Source organism: Marmota marmota, unplaced genomic scaffold (genome assembly GCF_001458135.2).
Source record: "Marmota marmota marmota unplaced genomic scaffold, marMar, whole genome shotgun sequence".
Lineage (NCBI taxonomy): Eukaryota > Metazoa > Chordata > Mammalia > Rodentia > Sciuridae > Marmota > Marmota marmota.
This window is the reverse complement of record NW_026000185.1, coordinates 13,479,699-13,504,210: the sequence shown is the minus strand read 5'-3', so window position 1 is coordinate 13,504,210 and position 24,512 is coordinate 13,479,699. Positions and strand designations below refer to the sequence as shown.

The 24,512-nt window shown below is 44.0% G+C and overlaps 1 protein-coding gene across 1 annotated transcript in view; it reads right to left on the bottom strand.

Annotated features, from left to right (window-relative positions):
* The window catches only part of Iqck (IQ motif containing K), a 112,449-nt gene that overhangs the window by 54,205 nt on the left and 33,732 nt on the right, over positions 1-24,512 (bottom strand). Inside the window, exon 7 of the mRNA XM_048789590.1 lies at positions 6,446-6,530. Within this exon, the coding sequence (XP_048645547.1) occupies positions 6,446-6,530 (85 nt within the window). The remainder of the gene's footprint in view (positions 1-6,445; positions 6,531-24,512) is intronic.

Sequence of the window (24,512 nt, the reverse complement as noted above, 5' to 3'; positions counted from 1 at the left end):
TGTTGATGCAGTCAGTTAAAAAATAAATTTTAAATAAGCCGTGTGGCTAGTTTTGTGTCAGACAAGCAAAGATGTCAAATTTCTGAATTTTAAGAGTTCATGGCAAGGGGGAATGGGCCTAGGAAAGACAGTCGACTAAATCAGACTTCACTTTGCTGTGTGCATAGATGATGGCTCGACCAGTGTCATTCTACACGATGGACAACCAGAGAGTGAGAAGTCGTACTCCATATGTGTAATATGACCCATGGGTAATATGTCAAAATGCATTCTACTGTCATGCCTAACTAGTAAGAAAGATCAAAATATATAAAAAAAAATAAATTTTTTTTTGAAAAAAGAATTTATGCAAGATGAATCAGCCTTAAAATACAAGGAGTTCTGACACTCAACAATGCAGATAAACCTGGGGGACCCTGTGCTGAGTGAAATAAGCTGTAAGAACAGGGCAAATGCTGTGGGACTCCACTTTCATGACGGAGAACAGGGCTGGGAGTGGGAGCAGGCAGGCGGGAATGGGGCTGAGTGTTATTTAATGGGTGCAGAGCATTGGTTTAGGAAAGTTCTGGAAACGCATGGTGGCCACGGCAGTAGCACACTCTGAACATATGGAATGCTGCTGAGCCGCACACTTACAAAGTGGAAAGATGGCAAAGCTTCCGTTGTGTGTCCTCCAGTGCATGCACACACATTGTGGGAGACAACATTTTCGTTTTCATAGTACTAAGAAAACGCACATATAGGCTTTTGTTAATTTCAAGCAAACCAACTTCCTGGCCAGCTTAGTAGGAGGTTTGCAGGCAGGCGGGCGTGCTCCACGAAAGGACACTCCAAGTGTCATTTTGTGAATTCCCAAAAGTCCCATTTGCTGGTCCTGTTTTTTCTCTACTGTCCAAACCTGGCCCAAAGTCCAGAAATCCAGATTTTGAAAGAAAGAGCACATGGCCAAAAGGGAAAAATGATGGCTTGTTTCTTTTTCTTCCTCAAAATACTTATGATTCATACACTGTAAAATTCTCCCTTTCCAAGTTCCTAATGCAGCAGTTTTCATTATATTCACAAAGCTGTGCAACCATCACCACCGTCCAGTTCCAGAACATTATAATCATTTTAGGAAGAAGCCCTGGGCCATTTAGCAGCCATTCCCAATCCTCTCCTTTCTCTAGTGTCTGGCAACCACTAATCTTGTTTCTGTCTATAGATTTCCCTATTATGAATATTCCATTTAAATGCAGTCATACAATATGCAACCATTTGTCTCTGTTTCCTTTTACTGAGCATGTTTTCAAGGTTCACCCATTTCATAGGAATTACATGAATAACAGAATTTTCATTCCTTTTTTAAAGGCTGAATAATATTCCACCATATAGAATATTACCATCATGCTGCATTTGTTTATCTGTTTGTCAATTTGATGGACATTTGGGTTTCCACTTTTTTGGATATTATGAGTAATGCTTTTAGGAACATTTGTGTATAAGGGTTTATATGAACAGATGTGTGTGTGGGGGGGGAGGGTATGCATATGTGTTAGTACTGAGGATGAAACCCAGGGCCTTGAACTTGCCTGCTACACCCCCAGCCCTTTTTTTAGTTGTAGACGGACCCAATACCTTTATTTATTTATTTTTAAGTGATGCTGAGGCTTGAACCCAGGGCCTCCTACATGTGGGGCAAGTGCTCTACCACTGAGCCACAGCTCAAGCCCCACCCCTAGCCTTTTTTAAAATTTTATTTTTGAGACAGGGCCTCACAATTATAATTCTCCTGTCCTGACCTCCAAAGTAGGTGGGGTTACAGGTATGTGACACCACTCTGGCTAATAAGATGTTTTTATTATCTTAAATATATATCTAAGAGTGGTGTTGCTGGGTCTCAGAGCAGAAACTCTGTTTAACTCTTTGAGGAACCGCCAGATTGTCTTCCAAGTCGGCACACCATTTGACATTTCCATCAGCAGTGCGGGAAGGCTCCAGGTCCCCTGAGTTCTCAGGAACACTGACTGTCTTTGATTCTAACCATGCTCTAGAGTATGAAGTGAAAACATTGTTTTGTGGCTTTGATTTGCATTTCATGACTAAAGATGTTGGGCCTCTTTCCACCACTTGTATATCTTCTTTGGAGAAGTTTTTATTCAAACATTTTGTCAATTTTATCATTAGGTTATTTGTGTTTTTATCATTGGATTGTGAGAATTCTTCATGTATAATGGAAATTAGACCTTTATTTTATGTAACATTTGCAAATATTTTCTCCCATTCTGTGAGTTGACTTTCACTCGTTTGGTATTCTTTGAAGCACTTGTTTTTAATTTTGATGAAGTTCACTTATCTATTTTTTCTTTTGTCACTAGTTCTTTTTGCTATAAAAACTGTTACTTACTCCAAAATTTATATCCCTGTTTTTTTAAGATTTTATAGTCTTAACACTTTAAGTCTTTAATTTTGAATTAGTTTTTGTATATGGTCTGAAGTCAGGGTCTAACTTCCTGCTTTTGCATGTGGATATCCAAATTGTCCCAGCACCATTTGTGGAAAAGATTATTCTTTTCTCATTAAGTGGTCTTGGCACACTTGCTGAAAAATCAACTGGTCGTCAGCAAAAGGATTACTTCTGAACTCTCCACTCTATTCCATTGATCTATGTTTATCCTTCTGCTAGTCCATACAGTGGTGATTGCTGTAGCTTTGTATAAGCTTTGAAATAGAGGAATGTGAGTCCTTCTTTGTTCTTCTTTTTTAAGACTGTTTTTGACTATTTTGGGTCCCTTGCATTTTCTTATGAATTTTAGGATGAGCTTGTCAATTTCTTTAAAAAAAAAAAAACTCAGCTGGGATTTTGATAGGAATCATTTCAAATTTGTAGATCAATTTGGAAAAAAAATGCCATCTTTATAGTATCAAGTTCTTCTGATCAATGAACATGCATGCATTTCTCTTTGTTTGGGTCTTCTTTAATGTCTTTCAATAGTATTTTGCAGTTTTCATAAACAGCCTTTCACTTTTAGTTAAATTTATATTCCTAAGTATTTTATTTTTTGATGCTATGGCAAACGTTATTGTCTTTTCATTTTCAGATGGTTCATTGTGGAGTGTATTTAAATACAATTGATTTTTATATATTGACCTTCTATCCTGCACCCTTGATAACATGTTTATTATTTCTAATAGGCTCTTATTTTTTTTTAAGTGAATTCCTTGGGATTTTCTATATACAAGACCATACCCTCTTCCTCGACAATCTACATGCCTTTTTTCTTGCCTGATTTTCCTGGCTAGAACCCCCACCATCACCTTAAATTGAAGTGACAAGAGAGGACATATTTCTCTTGCTCCTAACCCACGGGGAAACCATCCAGTCTTTTACCATTAAATATGATGTTTGCTGTGGTGTTTTCATAGATGCCCTTTATCAAGTATAAGAAATCCCCTGCTCTTCCCAGTTTGTGGAGTGGTTTTGTTTTGTTTGGGGTACCAGGGATTGAACCCAGGGTGCTTAACCACTGAGCCACATCCCCAACCCTTTAAAAAAAATTATTTTGACCCAGGGTCTCGCTAAGTTGCTTAGGGACCTGCTAAGTTGCTGAAGGTGGCCTCAGTCTCCTGAGCCACTGGGATTAAAGGTGTGTCCCCCACACCCAGCTTGAGGAGTCTTTTTATCATAAAAGCATGTTAGATTTTGTCAAATAGTTTATCTATTCACAGAGATGACCCCTTGGCTTAAGTTAATTTTAATTAAATAAAATCAGACCACATTCTCTTTGTAAAGAAATGTGTTCAGAACATATAAGGCTGGTCTCCCCAGTTCTCTCTAGCCACCCCAAGGTACCCATCCTGTCAGGTGACTGTTTCCTTTCAGATATTTTCCTATGTGGATGTGCGAGTGTGTGTGTTAACACAGATGCTATGTTGTAATAAAAAAATCCATAACACACATAAGCTATTTCCTCTCCCTGGGATTCCTCTTGGTTGTGGCTGACACATCCGTGCCCACCTTTCCTTAAAGCTGAGATCTGGACCCTCTTTCCCTGGTGGCTTCCCAGACACCAGACAGCTTTCCTTTCTGGGGATGGTTAGATCTCTGCTCGGATCTCTTTTTTTTTTTTTTGGTACTGGGGATTGAACTCAGGGGCACTTGACCACTGAGCCCCATCCCCAGCCCTTTTTGGTATTTTATTTAGAGACAGGGTCTCACTGAGCTGCTTAGGGCCTCGCTGTTGCTGAGGCTGGCTTTGAACTTGTGATCCTCCTGCCTCAGCCTCTCAAGCCACTGGGATTACAGGCATATGCCACTGTGCCAGGTCTGTCTTCTGTTATGATTTTAGCACAGGAAGGGTTTGGATTTAGACAGCCAAACTTTCATGTGGTACACACGGACCCCTTGTACCTTGAGGAGCATTTCTAGCTATGTGTGATGGCAGCCCACAGGCACAGCTCCATTTTGAGCCACTCCGACATCTTCTTATACGGCAGGGGTTGGCATGATGAGTTGAATTTGTCTGTCTTACAGATTGTTTTTACTCTGGGCCCCAAAGCTCCCCACATGTGGAGGGAGAGAGGTAGGGGTCTCACCACACGGGGGAACCAGGGTCAGAACATTTCCCCTCATCCTGTGGCATTCCTGGCTTCTGGGTATGATTTGGTTCAAAGAAAGGGCTTTGCTGCTTTAAAAAATGGTATCTAAAAATTGCTATTTTCAGTGCACTATGTCACTACCATCTCATGAAAAGGAAATGAAAACAGAAAAATAAAATGACTGACTCATAATAAGCCTCATGTATGTAATAAGTTCATAAATGCAGAACAATGACAACGAAGAATTCAAGAAGCACGTGAAAGCTGGGCTTGTTGACCTTGGCTGCACATCACTGGACCCTAAGCTAACCTGCTGGTGCTCAGTTATGAAGGAAAAAGCCCACATTTATATACAGAGTATGTACAGAATACTGAAAACCTACATCATCCAAGACTGTGTCTCAATCACCGGGCACAACAGGGGGTTTGTAAACTGTTAGGCACAGACGGCTCCTTTCATGTGCAAGTCTAACATTTGACCTTCTCACTTGACTGCAGCCCCTGTTTTCAGGAATGTGCCAGGCACACGAGGAGTGGAATGTCCACAGAACATCACCCCAGATAGGAAGCTCCTGAGGTCAGGGACTGTCCCACGGATAGGCACATAACAAGCATTTGCCAATGATTGATGGTTGCTCACTGGGGTTAGTCAAACTTCTCGATGGACAACTGCCAGTGTATCCATCTCAGTCTCCTCCCCACACCCTACCTCTGAAGAGTGCATCTGGGTAGAGCCCTCTGGCTCCCTGCGCATCCACAGGTCCTGTTCCCGTGCAGTGTTTGCCTCTAAACTCCTTCCACTGATATCTCACCATCAGACATGGATACGAGCCATGTGTCTACCTGAAGCTCCAATCACCAAATGAAGATGCTGTGTATGTTTTTAGCTTGGGATATGTGCTCAAATGCCTCTGAGAACAATTTTTAAAAGGATATCCTTCCCAGAGGGCCTCGTGGCAATAGGGATCAGGAGCTTTAAAAAGAAACTCCCCTTTTGACCTAGAAATTCCACTTCTAGAATTCCTCCTACATAAATGACCAAATGGGACTCCTACATAAATGACCAAGTCACTAAATGTGACTACACAAAGATACTCATGGCAACACTTGTTATAACAGTAGATCTGGAAACAACCTCAAAGTTCAAAATAGGAAAATGGTCAGGGAAGACAAGCTAGAAAAGAAAAAGTAATTTTCTATATGTCAGGTATTTATATGTCGTTTTATATATTAAAATTTTTAAAGTTTGGAAAATTTTAAACCAAAATGTTAATAATTTTTTTATTTTCTATTTTTGGTGCTGGGGATTGAACCCAGGGCCTTTTGCATGCAAGGCAAGCACTCTACCAACTGAGCGATATCCCCAGTCTTAGTGATTTTTTGAAAAATTTTTTAGTTGTAGATGGACACAGTAACTTTATTTTGCTTATTTATTTTTTTCTGTGGTGCTGAGGATCGAACCCAGTGCTTCATATGTGTGAGGCAGGTGCTCTACCTCTGAGCCACATCCCTAGCCCATAATGATTGTTTTTTGATGATGGAGTTATCAGTGTCTCAGACTTTAGTTTTATCTTAATTTTTTTTTCTAAAATGACAGTGTATTCCTCTCTGTGTATATGCAATATTATTTTAGGCAATACAGGCCAGTCAATTCAACTTTGAAAAGCTGGAGGGTAATTTTAATGAAAATTGCAAAATAAGTTTTGGTAAAAATTCTAAATCACTCTTTTAAAAAACAGAAAATCCTGTTTCTGGGGTCTGGATGTGAACCCTAATAGCCTCTGTTTCTAATTCTTCTGAGGGTTTTCCCATGGGCCCTCCATGGGAAATTCTCCATCAAGCCAAATGCCACAATTGCACGTGACCTTACCAGATAGGCTCTCCAGAAGGACTGAATGGCGATCGCAGCGTCCACGTCAGTCAGCAGGAGGGACAGTGGGATTGGTGGTCGCGGGCTGAAAAGCAATAAATGGTTGTATGACCGTGAGAATCTGCTCTTGAGCCCCAGCAATGACTTTGACAATATAATGGTCCCTCTGATTAAAAGCCTCACCCATCTCCGTTCTTAAAAGACGGCAACATAATTTTTGACAGAAAAGTGTGTGTATGAGTTAGCATTTCTGATTTTCAAATCTGATCTGGGTTTTAAAGCAGCATAATCTAAATCACTGTTAATCTTGCATGCTATTTTTGAAGGTGCAGCCTGCATGTTGCTGATATAAAACTATATGAACGCTGGGCACCGTGGTGCACGCCTGTCATCCCAGCAGTTTGGGAGGCTGAGGCAGGAGGATCACAATTCAAAGCCAGCCTCAGCAACAGCGAGGCCCGAAGCAGCTCAGTGAGACCCTGTCTCTAAATAAAATACCAAAAAGGGCTGGGGATGGGGCTCAGTGGTCAAGTGCCCCTGAGTTCAATTCCCGGTACCAAAAAAAAAAAAAAAAATCAACTATATGAATAATACAAGAGACAGAGGAAACCCAGCCTTTATATTCTACATCGTGTCAGAAATAACCAAGGGCTCTTCCTCCAGCTTTCTATTGAAGAAAAATTAAATAGTTCTTCTGAAAGGAAAATATCGGAATTTACCTCTGATTAGCATACATTTGAGTTAATGTAGATCAAGTTCAAGCATATTTTTAAGTTCCACATTTACATCTTAATAAGCAATACCATATCTCAAGTGCTGGGTCAGCTGACAGTGTTCTCGTGGGAGTTTTAGATCATGAATAATTTTATCATAGATACCACATGGAAAAATCATGATTATAGGCTTTTTGTTCCTCTGGAAGTTTAACAGAAGTACAGACTGCTGATAAAGTCTTGTAAGTCTGTCTCAATGCTGGTTCATGTTTCCCCAAAGCCAAAGCACAGCTCGCTCTGAAAAGCAAGGAACAAATCTTTTCAGAATACAAAGGAATAAACCCCTGAATGGACGTGGATCACATGGAGGCTGCTCTGGTACAAGATCCCCAGAAATGACTTTGAAAAAGAAGGATCCCTACTTCCCTGGCCTCAAAGCTCTCCCTGATGACAGCTGGAGCTTACTGGAACTCTCACTGTGCAGAGAGGCTGACCGACCTGCACCCCCCCAGGGCGCCTAATCAGGATCCGGAGCCAGATCTATCCACTCCCAAAGCCAGGGCTTCCCTGGGACCTGTGTGCCCCGCTGGCACAGACTGCAAAGCTCATTCGCATCAGAACTCGGTTCTCCAGAATCTATCTGGGATCTTATTTCTCTCCTAACATGGACTTAAACAAGAGAGAGAGAGAGAGAAAAGAACACCTCGATAAAGTGTATTTGTTTGAATGAGTGAATGCTCTTTTAAATGATTCCAGAATCAAAGAAATCAAAGCCAGGAAGAACACAGGCCGTGGAGACCATTTCAAGGCAGCGCAGGGTTGTTGCCAGACTTGGGTTTTCCAGCTGGACGGGACCTGAGAGACCAGGTAAAGGAGAGTCTTCCACTTCCTTGTAAAGATAATTACACCTGAAAGCGACAGCATTGTGAGGAACCTTTCCCTAATGTTCAGTTGCCATTTTTATTCCCATAATGGGGTATCTTCTTGTGGGGTCCTGTTTGTGTTCACCTCTCGATGCTCAACTCCGGCCTCCTGGGCTGTGACAGAGCATCCTTCCTTGGCTGGAGTCCTGGGGGGGGGGGGGGTCCCACTGCTCCCTGCTTCCCACAGTCAGTGTCACTGTCCTCTGTTCCATTGTCCTTATTCTCTAAATCCTAGTGGTGTGACACCAACAACTCACATCCCTGAAGTAATTTCCCCCACTGGTTAGCGATCGATGGCCTCTAGAGGGAACCTGATGTTTCTCAGGAGACCCTGGACCTTGGGTGCTGGCAGTGAATTTATGAGAAAAATGTTCTCATGCCCCAACGGTAACTGACGCCCCCGGGTTTCCTGGACCCCTGGCCCACCTGCCCTGCCCAGTACTCCAGCCATGCCCCCTTTCAGCTCTCAAATGGGTCTGCTCCCTCCCACCTCTGGCCTTTGCGAAGGTGTTTTCCTCTGTCTCCAAAGTCTCCCTACCCCAGCCAGAGGCACCAGCACAGCTGTGCAGCTTGCTCTCTGCTTGAAGGCACCCAGCAGAAGGGCCAGGGGGCTGCACAACCCAGCCCATGCTCTGCTCGCTAAGCCCTGCTTCTCAGTGCGGAGCCACACCTGCCCTGAGGTCTGGACACATTTTCTTTATTTGCTGAAATGCATCTCAGGGCTGGTGGGGGCCCCAAAACCTCTCTGTCCTAGTTCAGTCTTATTCCTCTTCTGATCTCCATTAAAATGTTATTAAAAATGTCTTTTGATTAGGTCAGAGCCCAATGAAGCTCCTTGTAATTTTCCTTTCTAGTCCTTGGCCCAATTTGGAGAAAAAAAAAAAAAAAAAACCATGTGATTAATTTATACCCAAATCTTCTATGGAGCTAGAAGCTCTATGAGGGCAGAGGCTGGTCCTGTGGTTGCTCCTCTTGGTGTCGCTGACACTTAGGACCGTGACTGGCACGTCATAGGCACTCAATAAACGCCTGTAGGATGAATGACTGCCTCTATGCCTGGCAGTGTATGAGTGCCTTCTGCATACCTGCAGGTGATTTCACTGAGTCCTCACAACATGAACAATGGCCACTGTCCTTCATTTGGAGGTACAACCGAGGCACAGAGGAGCAGAGGACCCAAGATCACTGAGTATTTCTTGCTAAGAACACAAGCTGTTCAGGAAACCCGGGAGGGGCCCAGGAGAAGGGGACGTTCACAAGATCACTAACATGGAGGTCAAGGTCTAAGACCGAAGAAAATACAGCCAATTGGCTAGAAGAAGAAAAAAATGGGTGGAGAGAGGCAGAGCCATAATCATAGGAAATTTCCTTCTCCTTGGCCCTTACAGCAACAGCTTGGCAGGTATCTGCTCGTCGGAACCCCCAGAGGGAAGCCCCGTGTCAGGGCAGCCAAACACAGTGGAGCTTATCACTTGCACCCGAGGGGAGTTCTGACGGCGCCTCTCTCTTCAGCTGTGATTTTCCTGCCATGAGTACGTTTTTTACTACTGATGTCATGAAACCTTCAAAGTAACATCCTCCTGTTTAGGAATCGCAGGAGGAAAGCGGCACTGCGCCCCTGAGGACAGAGCGGGTGGAGAGCCCAACAAGGGACTTTTACCATCATGAAACCCCGGACCCTGCGCGTCACAACGTCATCCCCCAAAAGCAAACTGGGATTCGCTAACAAGCGGCAACACGAGGCCCCCTCTAGCGACATCCCCGCTTTCAGGGCTAAAGAATGGGGTGCTGTCTAGTTCTCAAACAAGAGTACACACGAGAAACCAGTGTATATCAGGCCAAATGAAAGGGACTTTATTCTTGGGAGTGTCGTCCCGGGAATTATCAATCATTTCAGCAGGCCAGCTCCGAGGGAGGGAGAGAAACCATGCCAGGCCCTTTTCTCTTTGCTGGAATCGGTGCAACTGGCTCCAGGTCAAATAAAAATAAAGAGGCGCGCGCTCATCACCAGGGAGCCAGGGAGGGGAGAGGAGATGTGAGTGTCAATCCTGGAGCAGCCAGCGCAGGCAGGCTCCATAAGGGCTGAAATCAGACCTCCCCAGGGCACGCATTTTTGCACGTTCAATCAGGACAGTGTTGCTGAGCCATGTTTCCGAGAAAACTTGTTTTACTATTATGCTCCTTCGCCATGTCTTCCTCCTCTGGTTTTCAAATGTTAATTAACACATTTGAACCCTAAGAATCGATGCTATAATTCTGAGAAGGAACAGACATTGATTTTTCTGATCATGTAGGTGAATATATTAAAAATATATTAAAAAAAAATAAATGTACACACACACTTTCCCCCTTCTGGGATGCTAAGTAAAATAAAATAAAATAGAGCTAGCATGCTTACAAAACGCACAATGACAAGATCTGAGAAGTCAGCCTTCACCCGTTTCTCTATCCAGTTGTAAGATCATTTAGAGAGGCAACTTCCAAAATCACATTTAAACAAAGCAAAGGAGAAAGGAGAAAAACTTATTTGATATTGAAAACTGAATTTCAGAATCCAACTTTTACCCACTTTTCATTTAGGTAAGAGATTGAGTTGTCTTGGAACATGAAAGCACTAACGTTCCACATGAAAAGTCATTTGCAAAGGTAACACCGGCCCCGTATCGGTCATCAGAAAGCCTTGCAATGGCCCAGGACTGGATCACGTTCACCCCAGTGAACTTGGCAAGAGACCTTACACAGTTTCCTACCAACACCTTCGCTGGCTTCCCAACCACTTCCTGCTGGAGGCCTCCTGTGAAGTTCACTTGTGAATTCCAACTATTTGGAAGAAGTACAATAGAGATGTTCTGAACGATGCTTAGGTTGGGATTTCAGGATCCTGTCAGTTCCAGTCTTTTATGATGGGAGGAATAGCTCCAAAAACCAGTGCATCATTGCTCTCTGGTAGCCTTAAAGCACACTTAGAAATCACAGTTACTGGGATGTGATCTTGCTTTCGCCCCCTCACTAATCTCCACCCTGGGAGATCAACAAGCGGTTATTATCCCGGCACAGGCTGAGTCATTCTCCTGGGAAACAGAGCTGAGTCCCACTTAACCAACCCTATCATTGAGCTGCTGCTACGTGTCCAGATAGCAGAGCTCCTAAACCACCACCTGCAAGACCACGTGCTCACCGGGTCTCAGGTACTGCATGACCATCTAAAAACCAAGGCTGTGACACTTAATATTTTTTAATAAAATATGCCCCATTGTGATTTTATTTAGCTCCTTTTTAACTGGTTACATGTTTTTTCTAATATGACTTAAGGGAAACTTAAGGAGATCAGCCTCCATCCCAGCCCCTCTCCTCCAGCTCCAAATGGTGAGTCCAAGGCAGGGGATGTGCAGAAGAGTTGACCACATCCCTCCCAGCCTCTCCAAACCCCTTGTGGGGGACCTTCACCTTTTTTATGCCTTGGGCCCCTTTGGAGGTCTACATTGCTTCTCAGGATGATATTTTTCTAATAACATAAATAGATAAAATTACAGCAAACCAATCATATTGAAATGCAGGCACCAAAATATTTTTAAACACAGCTGGTGGCATGGAAATCTATGTGCTTTAAAGTTACGCAGTAAACAACAAGCGTTAATAGGAGGTTGGGGGGCTACTTTGGTTCAAAAGAAACAAGTGTTAGTAATATTTCGCCACCTCTGCAACAACCATAACGTGGTATGAAAATATCAGTGATCACAATTAGTGTGACAAAGTGACAGGTATACTGAGGGTGGCTGCCCACACTCAGAATGAAAGGAGATGCCACATCTAAGTTAAGAGAGAGAGAGAGAGAGGGAGAGAGAGAAAATAAAGAGGTAACTTTCCCCCACTCCAAGTTCCAGGACTCCTGAGTCAGAGAAGTTGGGGCAGGAGCTGGAGACGTGGGTAAAGATGAATTTCTTCTACATCCCCTACAAGATCGAAGACTGAGGATTTAAAAAATAAACGTGATGAATTCTAAGAGAGAAGTGAGACCATCTGAAAACAGAGTGACCCAGAAGTTATAAATCTGGCCAAAAGGTTATGAAAGGGCTCTTTCCAGATGGAAGAGGGACTCCGTGTACTTGCAGGCCTGCATTCCAATGTTACCTCCATGGAGAAGTGGCCCTTCCCTGGCTTCTCCAGGTTGGGGGCTCCCTGAACTGTAGGCGGTGCAGACAGAACTGTGGGTGACCTGGGGCTCCACTACTTGGACTGGCATCTGAGCTGGAGGTAGTCTTGTGGGACTGAGCCCTCTCCTGTGGGTCCACGCCCACTCCGGGTGGCATTAGAACTGAGCTACAGGACACCCAGCAGGGACCTGCAGGAAACTATTGGTATGAAGAACCAGACGTTTGGTGTCAGAAGTCTTGTGAGCTGAGAAACAAAGGTTTTTCTCCTTTTAGTGCCTGTTACAGTTTGGATGTAGAGTGTTCCTCAGAGGCCCATGTGGTAACCCCTGGTCCTCAGTGAAGTACCAATAGAGAGGTGGTGGTACCTTTGAGGGGACTTAGTGGGAGGCCACCAGACCACCGGGCACATGCCCTTGAATATTCTTCCTCTTCCTGTCTTTGACTTCCTAGCTATGAGGTGAGGATCTTGACTATGCCATGATCTCCCTCCATACTGCGCTGTCTCACCACAACCCAAAGCAACAGGACCACCTAATCATGGCTGGAACTTCCAAAACTGTGGACCAAAATAACCCTTTTGCTTTATAAATTGATTATCTCTGGTATTTGTTATAGTAACAGAAAGCTGACTCACACAGTGCCCCCAAGGTGTCTATATCCAATCCCCAGACCCTCTGATCATACATGTTCCCTTACAGGACAAAAAGAACTTGCAGATGAGATTATCTAAGAGTCTTGAACAGGGAGAGTATTCTGGATTATGCAGGTGAGTCCTATGATATAATCACTTATAAGAGGAAGGTCAAGGGAAGTTATTATGATAGAAGTAGGAGATACAGAGATAGAAGCACGAGGTTGGTGTGTTGCCAGGAAGGGCTCATGAACCAAAGAACCCAGAAACTAAAGGAGCCAAGATAAGGAATTCTCCCAGAGCTCCAGAAGAAACCAGGCACAACAACACTTTGACGTTGGCCCAGTAAAACTGACTTGGACCTCTAGCCTCCAGAACTATAAGGGAACACGTGGTGTTGTTTTAAGGCACCAAGTTTGTGGCCATTTATGACAGTGGCCAGAGGAAACTAAAGTACCTCCTCCTCAGCGATGGAGCTGTGCTGGCTTGCCCAGGCCCTCGGAACTTGACCCAGAGAGCCCTGCGGCAGCAGCAGGAAGGAGAGGAAGCAGTGCAGGTGCCCTGAGAAAGGGCCACCCACATGTCCACCCTCCACTGCGATGGAGGCACTGGGAGGATTTATGATGTCAGCATGTCCCCCAAACCGGAAGCAGCTCTCTTTCCTGCCTCTGTTTGAGGATGAATGTGAATATTAAAAGCAAAGACGATTTACTGTCCTCATGAGACTCTGGCCTCTGAAACGGCTGGGGCAGAAATCTAGGCTTCATTAAAAGGCTTTTTTTTCCTATCAAGAGGGCATGACAGCAAATTTGCTGTCCTGCTGCCATTTAATTGTGACCTTTAATATAAAATGTACGCAGCTCCCTGAGCCTCTTTGAAGGCACGACTGTCCCCAGTCCCACTCTCAGCCTCGGCCCAGGGTTCAGCATAGGCTGGGGCTTGTCCTCAAATGACACGGTGACTCTTTTGTTCTCACCTCAGTTTGTGGTCATAAGATACCTTTCATCATGAAAAGGATTGTGGATTCTCTCTTTTTTTTTTCTCCTTAATTCAAGGATAAAACTTAGCTGAAAAGACACTTTGCCCAAAGCACAATCTTTTATTTTCTTTTCTAAAACACAATCTTCGTTTCATTGAAGGTCTCGGTCTTAACGATGTCTTTCATGAGACATCTCCCCTGAGACGAGACCAGAAAGGCAGCAGTGTGTTTTTGTTCCTTGAGCTTATTTAGTTATTTATTTTTGCTAAGAATCTGACCAATTCTCAGGGCAATTCTCTTTGGCTAAAATAAATATCTCAGCTTCTCTTATTCTTAGTACACTAGCAACTTATTTCACTGCTTCTAATTGCCTGGTTGGAGTTAGGACTGTACTCCAAAAGAGAATGTTGAAGTGCACTCACTGTTGAAATGTAAGGAAGAAAACATCCTCACGCGCTCTAATTAGAGCTTGTGGCAGGTTATATTATTGTTCCGTATTACTGCTCCTTTCCCTTTAAGAGAATCATGCATTCCTACCCTTTGTCATACCCCGGGCAGTTCCTCACTGTGGGAGGTGTTAACTTCCCGGTGATACTGATGTTGAACTTGGCCATGTGACTCACATTGGCCAATCAAATGTGAGCAAAAATAATGTTTGATCCTGCATGGGTCTCCCTCTGCTGTGAGACTGAGGGAGGGGCTGCTCCTTTATCCAGGTCCAAGAATGAAAAGAGATATGGAGCAGAGCCCAAGCTTCATGCAGTCAACGTGTAACAGGGTGAGCAATAAACCTGTGAAAGGCACTGAGATTTGGAGGTTGTTTGTTACTGCAGCAGAACTTAGAAAAAGCTGACTAATACAGAGTACTTGAGGGTAGCTGGGGCAATGCCATGTTGGAGAAAATATTAGGATTTTCCCTTGCAAGTTTCAGAAGTCTAACGCAAACTTACTAAACAAAAAGAAAAGCAGGGGCAGAGGAGGTATTTGCTAATTTGCTAGCTCACATTACTGAAAAAGGGTAGAGCTGGCTTTAGGTGTGGCCAGCTAGTGAAGTTAAAAAAAAAAAAAAAAAATCAGAAAGACTCAGCTCTTACCACCTCGGTTCTGTTATGTCAGGTACAGTTGCTCTCCGCAGCTCAAGGCTTACAGCCTCAAAGATCTAAGGCCACTGGAAATGACAGAAACTCATCTAAAAAATCTTGAGATTATCTCTGATTGGAAGGATTTGGGTAAGGACCACCGTGGTCAGGGGGATTCACTGCTCTGGCTGGCCAAGCCTGGGTCCCCCACCAGCCCTCAGCCAGAGATGGAGTCGGTTCCCTGAATCACAAGGACTGAGAATGGCAGAGGGAGACCCTCTGTCCTGTTACCTCCCCTTGTTCCTTGAGCTTATTTAGTTATTTATCTTTGCTAAAATTCTGACCAATTCTATTACAAGAAGAAGGAGGAAATCAAGGCAGAGCTGGAAAGAACATAAACATCCAACCACAGAAAGCAAGAAAATTAGTTTTGAAACTTTTTCTTAAATGAATGGAAAACAAGAAAGTTAAAAAAGGTAGAGGGGGAAAAAAATCAGAGTCACCCAGCATCTGTCATTTGGAGGGAAACATAGTTGATAGACTTTTTTAGGTTTAGTTTTAATTTCTTGATGATCCTTGACTTAAAAGATTTCCTTTCACTGTATAATTTATTTAAATAAACATGTATATTTTACACTTGACGAATCTTATTTTTATAAGCCTCTCTTTTGGGTGGTGCTTAGGATAGAACACAGGGCCTGCGCGTGCCAGGCAAGGGCCCCACTGCGGAGCGACATCCCAGCCCTATTTCTTTAGGGGTTGTCAATGCCTCCTGGTATGTAAAAATGTAACTTTAAAAAACTCATGGAAGAGAAATGGTAACGGAGAAGCAGCAGGCAGAGCGCAGAATCCGTGAAATCACAGGGGAACCTGCAGGAGAGGAGCCGTCATTTGTATGATAAGCAAATGGCAGCCACCCGTGACAAATGATCCCCACCAAACAGCTGTGACCTGACAATAGAATGACAGGGAGCCTCAAGGCAGCTGGGCTTGGTCGATTGGACTCACCAAGAACATTAAAATAAGACCCTGACTCACATTTTAGATGGCTTCCTGGGCTGGTAGAGGGGAGAATTTAAGGAAATGAATGTGGCAAACAGAATGGCAGAGGGACTGGGCTAGTGTCGCCAAGACCCTGGCAGTTGGTTTGGGGAGAGGTAAGAAGGTTGAAGGTTGAGGATCTTCTAGGCTGAGGGGGTTAAGAACTGGGGAGCCCCTCCATTCTCGACTTCCTTTGCTTTGGGGTCTTCAAAGGCCACACGTCTGTAACTTGCAGACGGGAGGGCTGTCCAACCTGCAGCAGTCTTTGCACAATTAAGAAATAAGCTGTTCCTGGGCTAGGTGGCTGGTGTTCTGGTATTGTTTGCAACCGCAGCCTAACCTAGCCTAACACAACAGGGATGCAAATATTCTCCATTTTGTTAGGGTTGCTGTGTGAGTAGATTTAGGCAATGTTTGTAAATTGCTCAGAATAGTGATTTTTCCCCTGTGGTTCCGGTGGGTTAAACCCAGGGCCTCACGCATGCCAGGCAAACACTTTACCACTGAGCCACATCCACGGCCCTGTCAGAAGATACCTGAATAAATAGAACACAAATGTCCGGTAGGTCAGCATGTGGATACACACAGGCAGAGGGACAGAAGGAAGCAGTTGCCTTAGGAGCTGCACATGACAAAAGGGACACAAAAATTCGAGAACAACGAAGAAAAGAGCCGAATTGTGTGTTCCATTTTATGCTTCGCCTTCAGAATGGAATGGCAAGAATGACTTGTATTTTAAAATTGCTATTCCTTTCTTTTTCTCTGCCCCTCCCCTCCACCAAGGGCATATCATTGAGTCAGCATAAATTAAATACATATATATTCTTCATTATAACTGTATACAATATCTGTCTGTCCATGAAAACAGGAACTGTTTGTTTCATAGTTTCAAAGCACATAATAGGTGTTCAATAAATGGTAGCTAGCTGGCTTATGAATATAATTACTCCATAATTTAAGGCACATCTAGACAATTAGTAAATATTAGCTGAACAAGTGAACAGATACATAAAATAACTCCCTTTAAATAAATGAGACATACCTACTTTCATATACATAGGTATCGGCAGTGGGAAAAAAAAATGTATTCCTTCATGGTTGGCACCCAAATTCCTCTTAGGTAGGAACTTGCTTTGTTTACATGATGAAAGATCATTTCACAGAAGAAAAATTGAGGCTCAGAGAGATCAAGGAATCTTTGCTCAAAGACACACAGCCTGGAACTGGGTTTAGAAAGCAGAACTGTGGGACTGGGGATACAGCTCAGTTGGTAGAGTGCTTGCCTTACATGCACAAGGCCCTGGGTTCAATCTCCAGTACCACAGAAAGAGAGAGAGAGAGAGAGAGAGAGAGAGAGAGAGAGAGAGAGAGAGAGAGAAAGCAGACCTGTAAGTCCAGAGACCACACTCCCTTCTTTGACTTGCAGGGACATGGACTCAATGCTATTTTCCTCATCCCCTACCAACCTCCTCAGCGCCTTCATCATCCACTCTGATGGCACCTTCAGTACCACGGCTGAGGGTTTCTAGTGACTCCCTCTTCCCTCCATGTCAATCACCCAACAGAATAGTCACATCTTAGAGTGTTCAACCCCAAAGACTGTCACACCCCTGATTCCTCAGCTAACCATAAGTTTCTATTAAAATTTGGGTGTGGTCTCTATTCTCCCAAAGGTTCATTCCTTGGTAGTATGGGAAGTAATGGGAACTTTAAGGTGGGGCCTTAGGTCAGTTGGAGACAGACCCTCAAGGGATTGTGGGACCCCAGACCCCCTCTGCTTCCTGCTTGGCCATGTTCTCTCTCTCTTCTCACTATGATGTGACACAGCCAAGAAAGCCCTCCCTGGAGCTGAGCCGATGTCAGAGCCATGCCCTTGGTCCTCCAGATCCTCCGGAGCTCAATGACCTCTTTCTTGCACTAGGGAGATTCCTCCAAAAACTAGGAATGGAACCATCATATGATCCAGCCACCCCACACCTTGGTATTTATTTAAAAGAACTAAAATCAGCATAGGATAGGAATACAGCCACACCACTGTTTATAGGAGCACAAATCACAACAGCCAGATGATGGAACCAGCCCTACTGCCCACTAGTACATGAAGGGATTAAGGAAATGTGCTGTATATGCACAATGCCATAAAGGATGAATCATGGCATCTGCCTATAAAAGGATGGAAATGGAGAACATCATGCTAAGTGAAATAGGCCAGGGGGAGGGAGGAGAGAGAGAAAGGAAAAGGAATGGAGACTGAAAGGGAGGAAATCAAATTTCATGCATGTGTGACTTTGTAAAAATGAACCCAACTACTATGTAGAATCATAATGCTTTAATAATAAATAAAGACCCTCTTTCTTGACAAAGTGTGCCTGCCTCAGGTATCACATGATAGTAATGAAAAACAGATTAATACACCTCCTCTGCCCTTCCGTCTTCCCTACTCACTCTTTTCCTATTTCTGTAGTTTTTTACTCTATGTGAGACCATGGTTTGGGAAAGTTATTCGTGTCCACCTAGAACAGGGTTCCGTAACCACAGTCCATGCGACAACTCTAGCCCCTCACTTGGTTTTGTACCCACAGTCAGGCCCACTCACTCTCACCCTGTGTGTGGCTATTTTCATGCTACAATGATGATAGAGTGGAGTAGCTGAGAAGGACTATGTGTGGCTTGAAAAGCCTAAAAGATTTTTTTCCCTCTACAGAAAAATTCGTGGAGTCCCGACCTGGAAAGCTATTTTCTTGTTCCCTAGGAGGCAGATTATCAGAGCCACATTCTTTAGGGCAAATCCAAGGCTCTGGTCATGATATTCCTCCCCCTTGTCGTTGCTGAGGGAATTGGGTTTGGCATCACAAAGGGCAGGTGGCTGGAACTGCAGACGATCTAAGGCAACTGGGTGGAGAGCTGTGTACATCCCGGGCAGGGTCTCTGGAGGGGTGCCAGGGCCGCCTCGGTACCATAACGCGTCTCACCTGGGCTAGCACCTGACTTGCCCCTGGCCCAGAGCCATTTTCCCACCATGATATGAAAACTCAGTCCCCAGGTGCCGGTCACTTCAGCCATCTCCAGTGGACAGAAGACCGCAGCCCTCCTGGCTCACGGCCAGTCAACAGACACCTCCCCGTCCACAGCATGTCCCCCTCTCCGTCAGGTGCTCCTGAGGAGCTCTGAACAAGCTTCGTGTTCTTCTAACATTTTATTATATAAAATTTTAAAGATTCGAAAAAATAGATAGAAAAAATCATGAAGCCATAGTCTCCATCAGCCAGTGTCCCCTACACCGCTCCCCATGTCGGCCAGGTGGCCTCCCTCCCCACTCCCTATCCACAGAATATGCAATTTCTTTCTTTTTTTTAAGTATTTATTTTTTAGTTGTAGTTGTTAATGCCTTTATTTCTTCATTTATTTTTATGTGGTGCTGAGGATCGAACCCAGGACCTCCCACATGCTAGGCGAGTGCTCTACCGCTGAGCCACAACCCCAGCCCCAGAACATGCAATTTCATACATAAATATTTCAGCACATTTCTCTAAAAAGTAATGACTTTTTATCCTGTCTATGAAATCATTCTCATTTTACCTTAAATAATTCCTTATTTCATCAACTGTCTATTAAATGTTCAAATTCCCAATTGTCTCATCTTTTTAATATAGCTGTGCCTTTGAATCAGGATCCAATTAAGATCCACACATTGAAATTTTAAAAACTCTATTTTTTTATTCTAGTACAGACCTGCCATCCTCATTTTAGTGCTTCTGAGTGTGATATGTTTCTTACCTTCTATATGAATACATAATGTAGTGTTTCTCTTCCCGAAAATTAGTTGTTAAAGTATTAACCTAATTTAGGATGTGGCAACTTATGAGAAAAACTGGAAGGTTTCTAGAATAGACAGTGACGCTCTCGCTCTTACCTGTCTAGACTCTTTTTTTTTTTTTTTGCCATTGGCCCTGCCCGTCTTCAACCCCAATTCCACCAACCATCTGTTCTCGCCACCCACTTTGCAGGGTGGCAGTGGGCGGCTAGTGACAATCACATCAGCAGGCTGTTTGTATGCACCATAAGTTTGGGCCATCAGCTGGGCCACCCTACTGCTCCCAGTTGATTCCCTAATGGTTTCACCAGAGCAGCTGCTACAGGCCCTGCCCTCCCCCGTCAGCCTCCACAACCTGCCTGGGCCTCCCTCTCAGCAGATGCCTCTACACCTCCGCCCATGTACCCTAACCACAGCCTGGCAGTGCCCGCCATAAACTTCATACACTTCCCCCTCCACCTCAGATTTGCGCTTGCTTTCATCTCTGGTTTCAGAGGAATGAATATCTACCTTCTTATGTCTTCATATGTGCAGACATGCATAGAGAAGTATCTGAGAGGTGGTCAACTAAACTGTCAATGTACCTGGGAGGCAAGCCCTTAGGTGTTTTGTTTTTTTTTTTTTTGCCTTTTTTCTTTTGATTTTTCTGCCTTGTTTGAATTTTTTCACTGAGCATGTATCATTTTTATATACTTGTAATACCACTTCAGAATGGAGTACAACGAAGGTGATCCCAGGAGGGAGGGACTTTCAATTTCCCCATATTTCCCATACCCTTTCGTAGTAGGCAGAGTAAAGTTCCCGAAGATGTTCACCTCATGACTGCCAGAACCTGTAAATACACTACCTGACACTGGCCAAAGAGACTTTGCAGATATGACTAAGTTAAGGATCTCAGTATGGGGGGATGTCCTGAATTACCCAGGTGAGCCAAGGTGACCACTGGAGTCTATAAAAACAGGAGATGGAGGCAAAGAGACTCGGGGACATGTGACTAAGGAAAAAAGCCAGACAGGTGCACCGTTGCTGGCTTCGGAGATGGAGATGGGACAATGAGTCAAAGGGGGCAGGCAGCATCTAGAAGCCAAAAAAGCAAGGGAGCGGATTCTCCCCTGAGCTCCTCAAAAGAACACATGTTGATCTTAGCTGGGTTGGATCCATGTTGGATCTAACCTCCAGAACTGCATGATAATAAATTTGGGTTGCTTTAAAGATACCGAGTTCATGGTGGTTTGTTAGAGCAGCAATAGAAAACTAATAAAAAAAATGAATGTGAATCTAGCCCTCTGCCTCCCTCCAGTCACCTCAAATCAACACAGACTCTGTCACTGAAACAACGGCTTCTGTAAAACACACAACACCAAGCCATGGTCACCACAGCCAACCAACCATGTGACTCAGTCATGAACTTCTGGAACCTTCTCTGGGGTACCCTGGAAGTTCAGTCCTTGTCCATCTCAGATTAATCCATACATTTGTCACAAGGATATTCATGACCAAATCAGCATTTCTCTGGATAATCAGACCAATGTTCCAGAATGACATCCTACACAGGCACCTCCCTCTCCCTGTGTCCAGACAGGAACCATCATCTTTACCCCTGAAACTGCTTTTCCGGCCAGGATCTTGGCTTCGGTGATGGTGGGAAAGCATTACATGTTCAGTAGCAACCATCCTTCAGATTTAGAATCCTGATCTTCTGATTCTAAAGGCTAGCAATAAGCAGCATGACGATATCTCTCACTCTGCCAGGGAGTGACAGTGGACCGCAGCTCCTAGTCGGCCACCAGATCTCAAACACATGGCCCTTTCCAGTGTTCTATTGCTAAGCCTCGAGGGCTGTTTTAAGTGCACTTTTTACTTATGATATTTTCAAGATGCAACGGGACTATTGGAGCCAGCCCCATCATGAACTGAGGAGCATCTGTAGTAAGCCAAGCATTGCTGCAGACTGGAGCTGCTTGTGACCCCCCTTTTTTTTGCCAGGGGGGTGCCAGGGATTGAACTCAGGGGCACTCGACCATGAGCCACATCCTCAGCCCTATGCTGTATTTTATTTAGAGACAGGGTCTCACTGAGTTGGTCAGTGCCTCGCTTTTACTGAGGTTGGCTTTGAACTCGCGATCCTCCTGCCTCAGTCTACCAATCTGCTGGGATTACAGGCTTGCACCATTGCACCTGATTTATGACCCCATTTGTATTGTAACATCCACGGCATCTTCACCATCACATTTACCACGGAGAAATGGAAGTTTAGAGAGGGACCTTCTGCAGTGGACATTAAGTATACCCATGCATTCTTTAACTCCTCCATTCATCAGGTAAAGAGAGCCTAATCATTCTCCCTTTGACCAACTGACTATACTTCTAAAGAATGTGATGGAAATAGAGGTTTGACTTCTAAGACAAGATCATAAAAGGTACTATGCCTTCCTCCTTGTACTCGAGTCTTCAATTCCAAAGAAGGCCAGTTGCCAAGCACCAAGGATACTCAAACAGCCTAAGGAAAGGCCCATGCGGGGAAAAACTGAGGTCCCATGTGCATGAGCCATCTTGAGAGCAGGACCCCTAGTCCAACCTCTGGATGACTGCAGCCCACAATCCCATGGGAGACTCTGAACCACCCAGCCCAGCTGCAAACAAATTGCTCACAGAAACTGTAACACAGCAGATATTTAATGTTGACATCACTAAGTTTTGGGGCAATTTGTTACACAATAATAAACATAGAAAACATTTTCCCTGGTCATATGATCAGTAAATGGTGGGGTAGAGACTTCAGAACTGGTTCTCCCCAAAGTTCAGGTTCTTAACCCAAACCAATGCTACCTAAAGTGCTGCTTTATGATTTGCTTCTTTTAAAAAAACCTTGACAGACTTCCTCTCACAAAATTCATCTTTCTCCAACGTGTGTTATGAAGTCCTGTTCCAAATGCCCATCCATCTGCTCCTGCCCCCAGTAACAACCGTGTTGGCCCAAGACCAGCTCATCTCACTGGCAATCTCCCATCTCTAGGCCCTCAGCTTCAGTATCTACATCCAAGTGCTGCTGTGAAGATTAAGTAATATTCATAAGAGCAGGGCTCAGTTGGTAGAGTGCTTGCCTCAAATGCACAAGGCCCTGGGTTCGATCCCCAGCACCAAAAATAAAATAAAATAAAATTTCATAGAAGCAGTTAACAGAGAAACAGCTCAATATACTATAAATTATCTCCTAGACACGCACACCTGTGGATGAGAATTTAGTCGTGACTGTACTTTAAAATCACCTAGGAAGCTTTTAAAAACAGAACAAAGGCCATCCAGACTATACCTGCAGATTCTGATCTGACAGGTCTTGAATGAAGCCAGTTACCAATATTTTTCCAAAGTTCCCCAGATGATTTTAAAGTATAGGCCAAAGTAGAAAAACTACTGGATTAGATCAGAGGATCTCAACCAGGGGCAGTTTTCTTCACCCCCAACCCTGGGGTGTGTGCCGGTGTCTGTAGACATTCTTGGTTGTCACAATTGTATGGGGTTGGTACTGGTGTCTAACGGGTAGAGGTCAGTGCTGCTGCTAACCCTCCTACAATGTACAGGCCAGTTGCCCACAACAAAGAATCATCCAGACCTCCACATCCAGAGTCCAAGGTTGGGAAAACCTTGCTCCACCCTTTAGTTCCTACTTCTCTGACCTCTCCTGCTCAGGAGAATCCTTGAGAAGAATATAACACCTGAGTTCTTACCTCGAAAAACCAAATCTGGGCACCAATCAATTTGGCCACTGTCCTAGCTGGGCTTGGCTCCAGGCCTGCTGACTAGGACTTGTAAGATCTTGTGCTTCCCATTTCCCTTTGGTACTTTGTTAGCATCTGAACGACAACACTCACTACAGAAACTACAACTAGTTGTAAACACAGCTCTCTCACCCCGAGGACTGGAGCCATAATTTATTCATCTCTGTTTTTTTCCCACAGCACCAAGCCCTGTGTGTAGCAGTGGGTAGGTGTTCAGCAGATACTCACTCCATGAAATGAATTAGATTCATTTTAATTTTTATCATGCTTCTGGGCATCTCCTTGAAAGACAATGAAAACACAGAATATAAAGGCCAGTCAAAGCCAGAGCTCTTGTGTTTCTGTTCTGTGGAGTCCAGCTGACGTGGCTGATGCTGCCACTTCAGTATGTTTACAGGAGCTGCTGGTGGACCTCAGCTGCCATTTAAATAGAGATCCTTGTGCAGCAAATGATGAGGGATCAAGAGGTCACTCATTTCAATTTCATTTTTAAAATTCTTTTTCATTGGTTATTACCAATGGGAAGGAAAATGGTTCATTTTTTTGAAAAGAAGCAATTTGGAGAATGGTACTGAAAACACTTTGTCTTAGAAAAATAGATGCAAAGCAATGAATTGTGAGCCTTCCACTTCATGGGACAAAATTAGGCACAGATGTAGAAGTTGAATAAGAAACACAGTTTTCCAATATTGCTCTCCTTTGAATGTGTAGTCTCAGTTAAAAAAAAAAACTGGTAATAACTGGGGTCTTAAAAGAAATCTCAATATTGAGAAAGTCAGTCAAGAGTTTATTCAACTTGAAATTCTTAAGGAGGGCAGATTTAGGCAGAAGATGTGACACTTAGTGCTAAGAGTCTGATTTAAGGTGTCCCACTCTGTTTAAAATGTGTCTTGGGGGGCTGGGGTTGTGGCTCAAGTGGTAGAGTGCTCTCCTAGCACGTGTGAGGCACTGGGT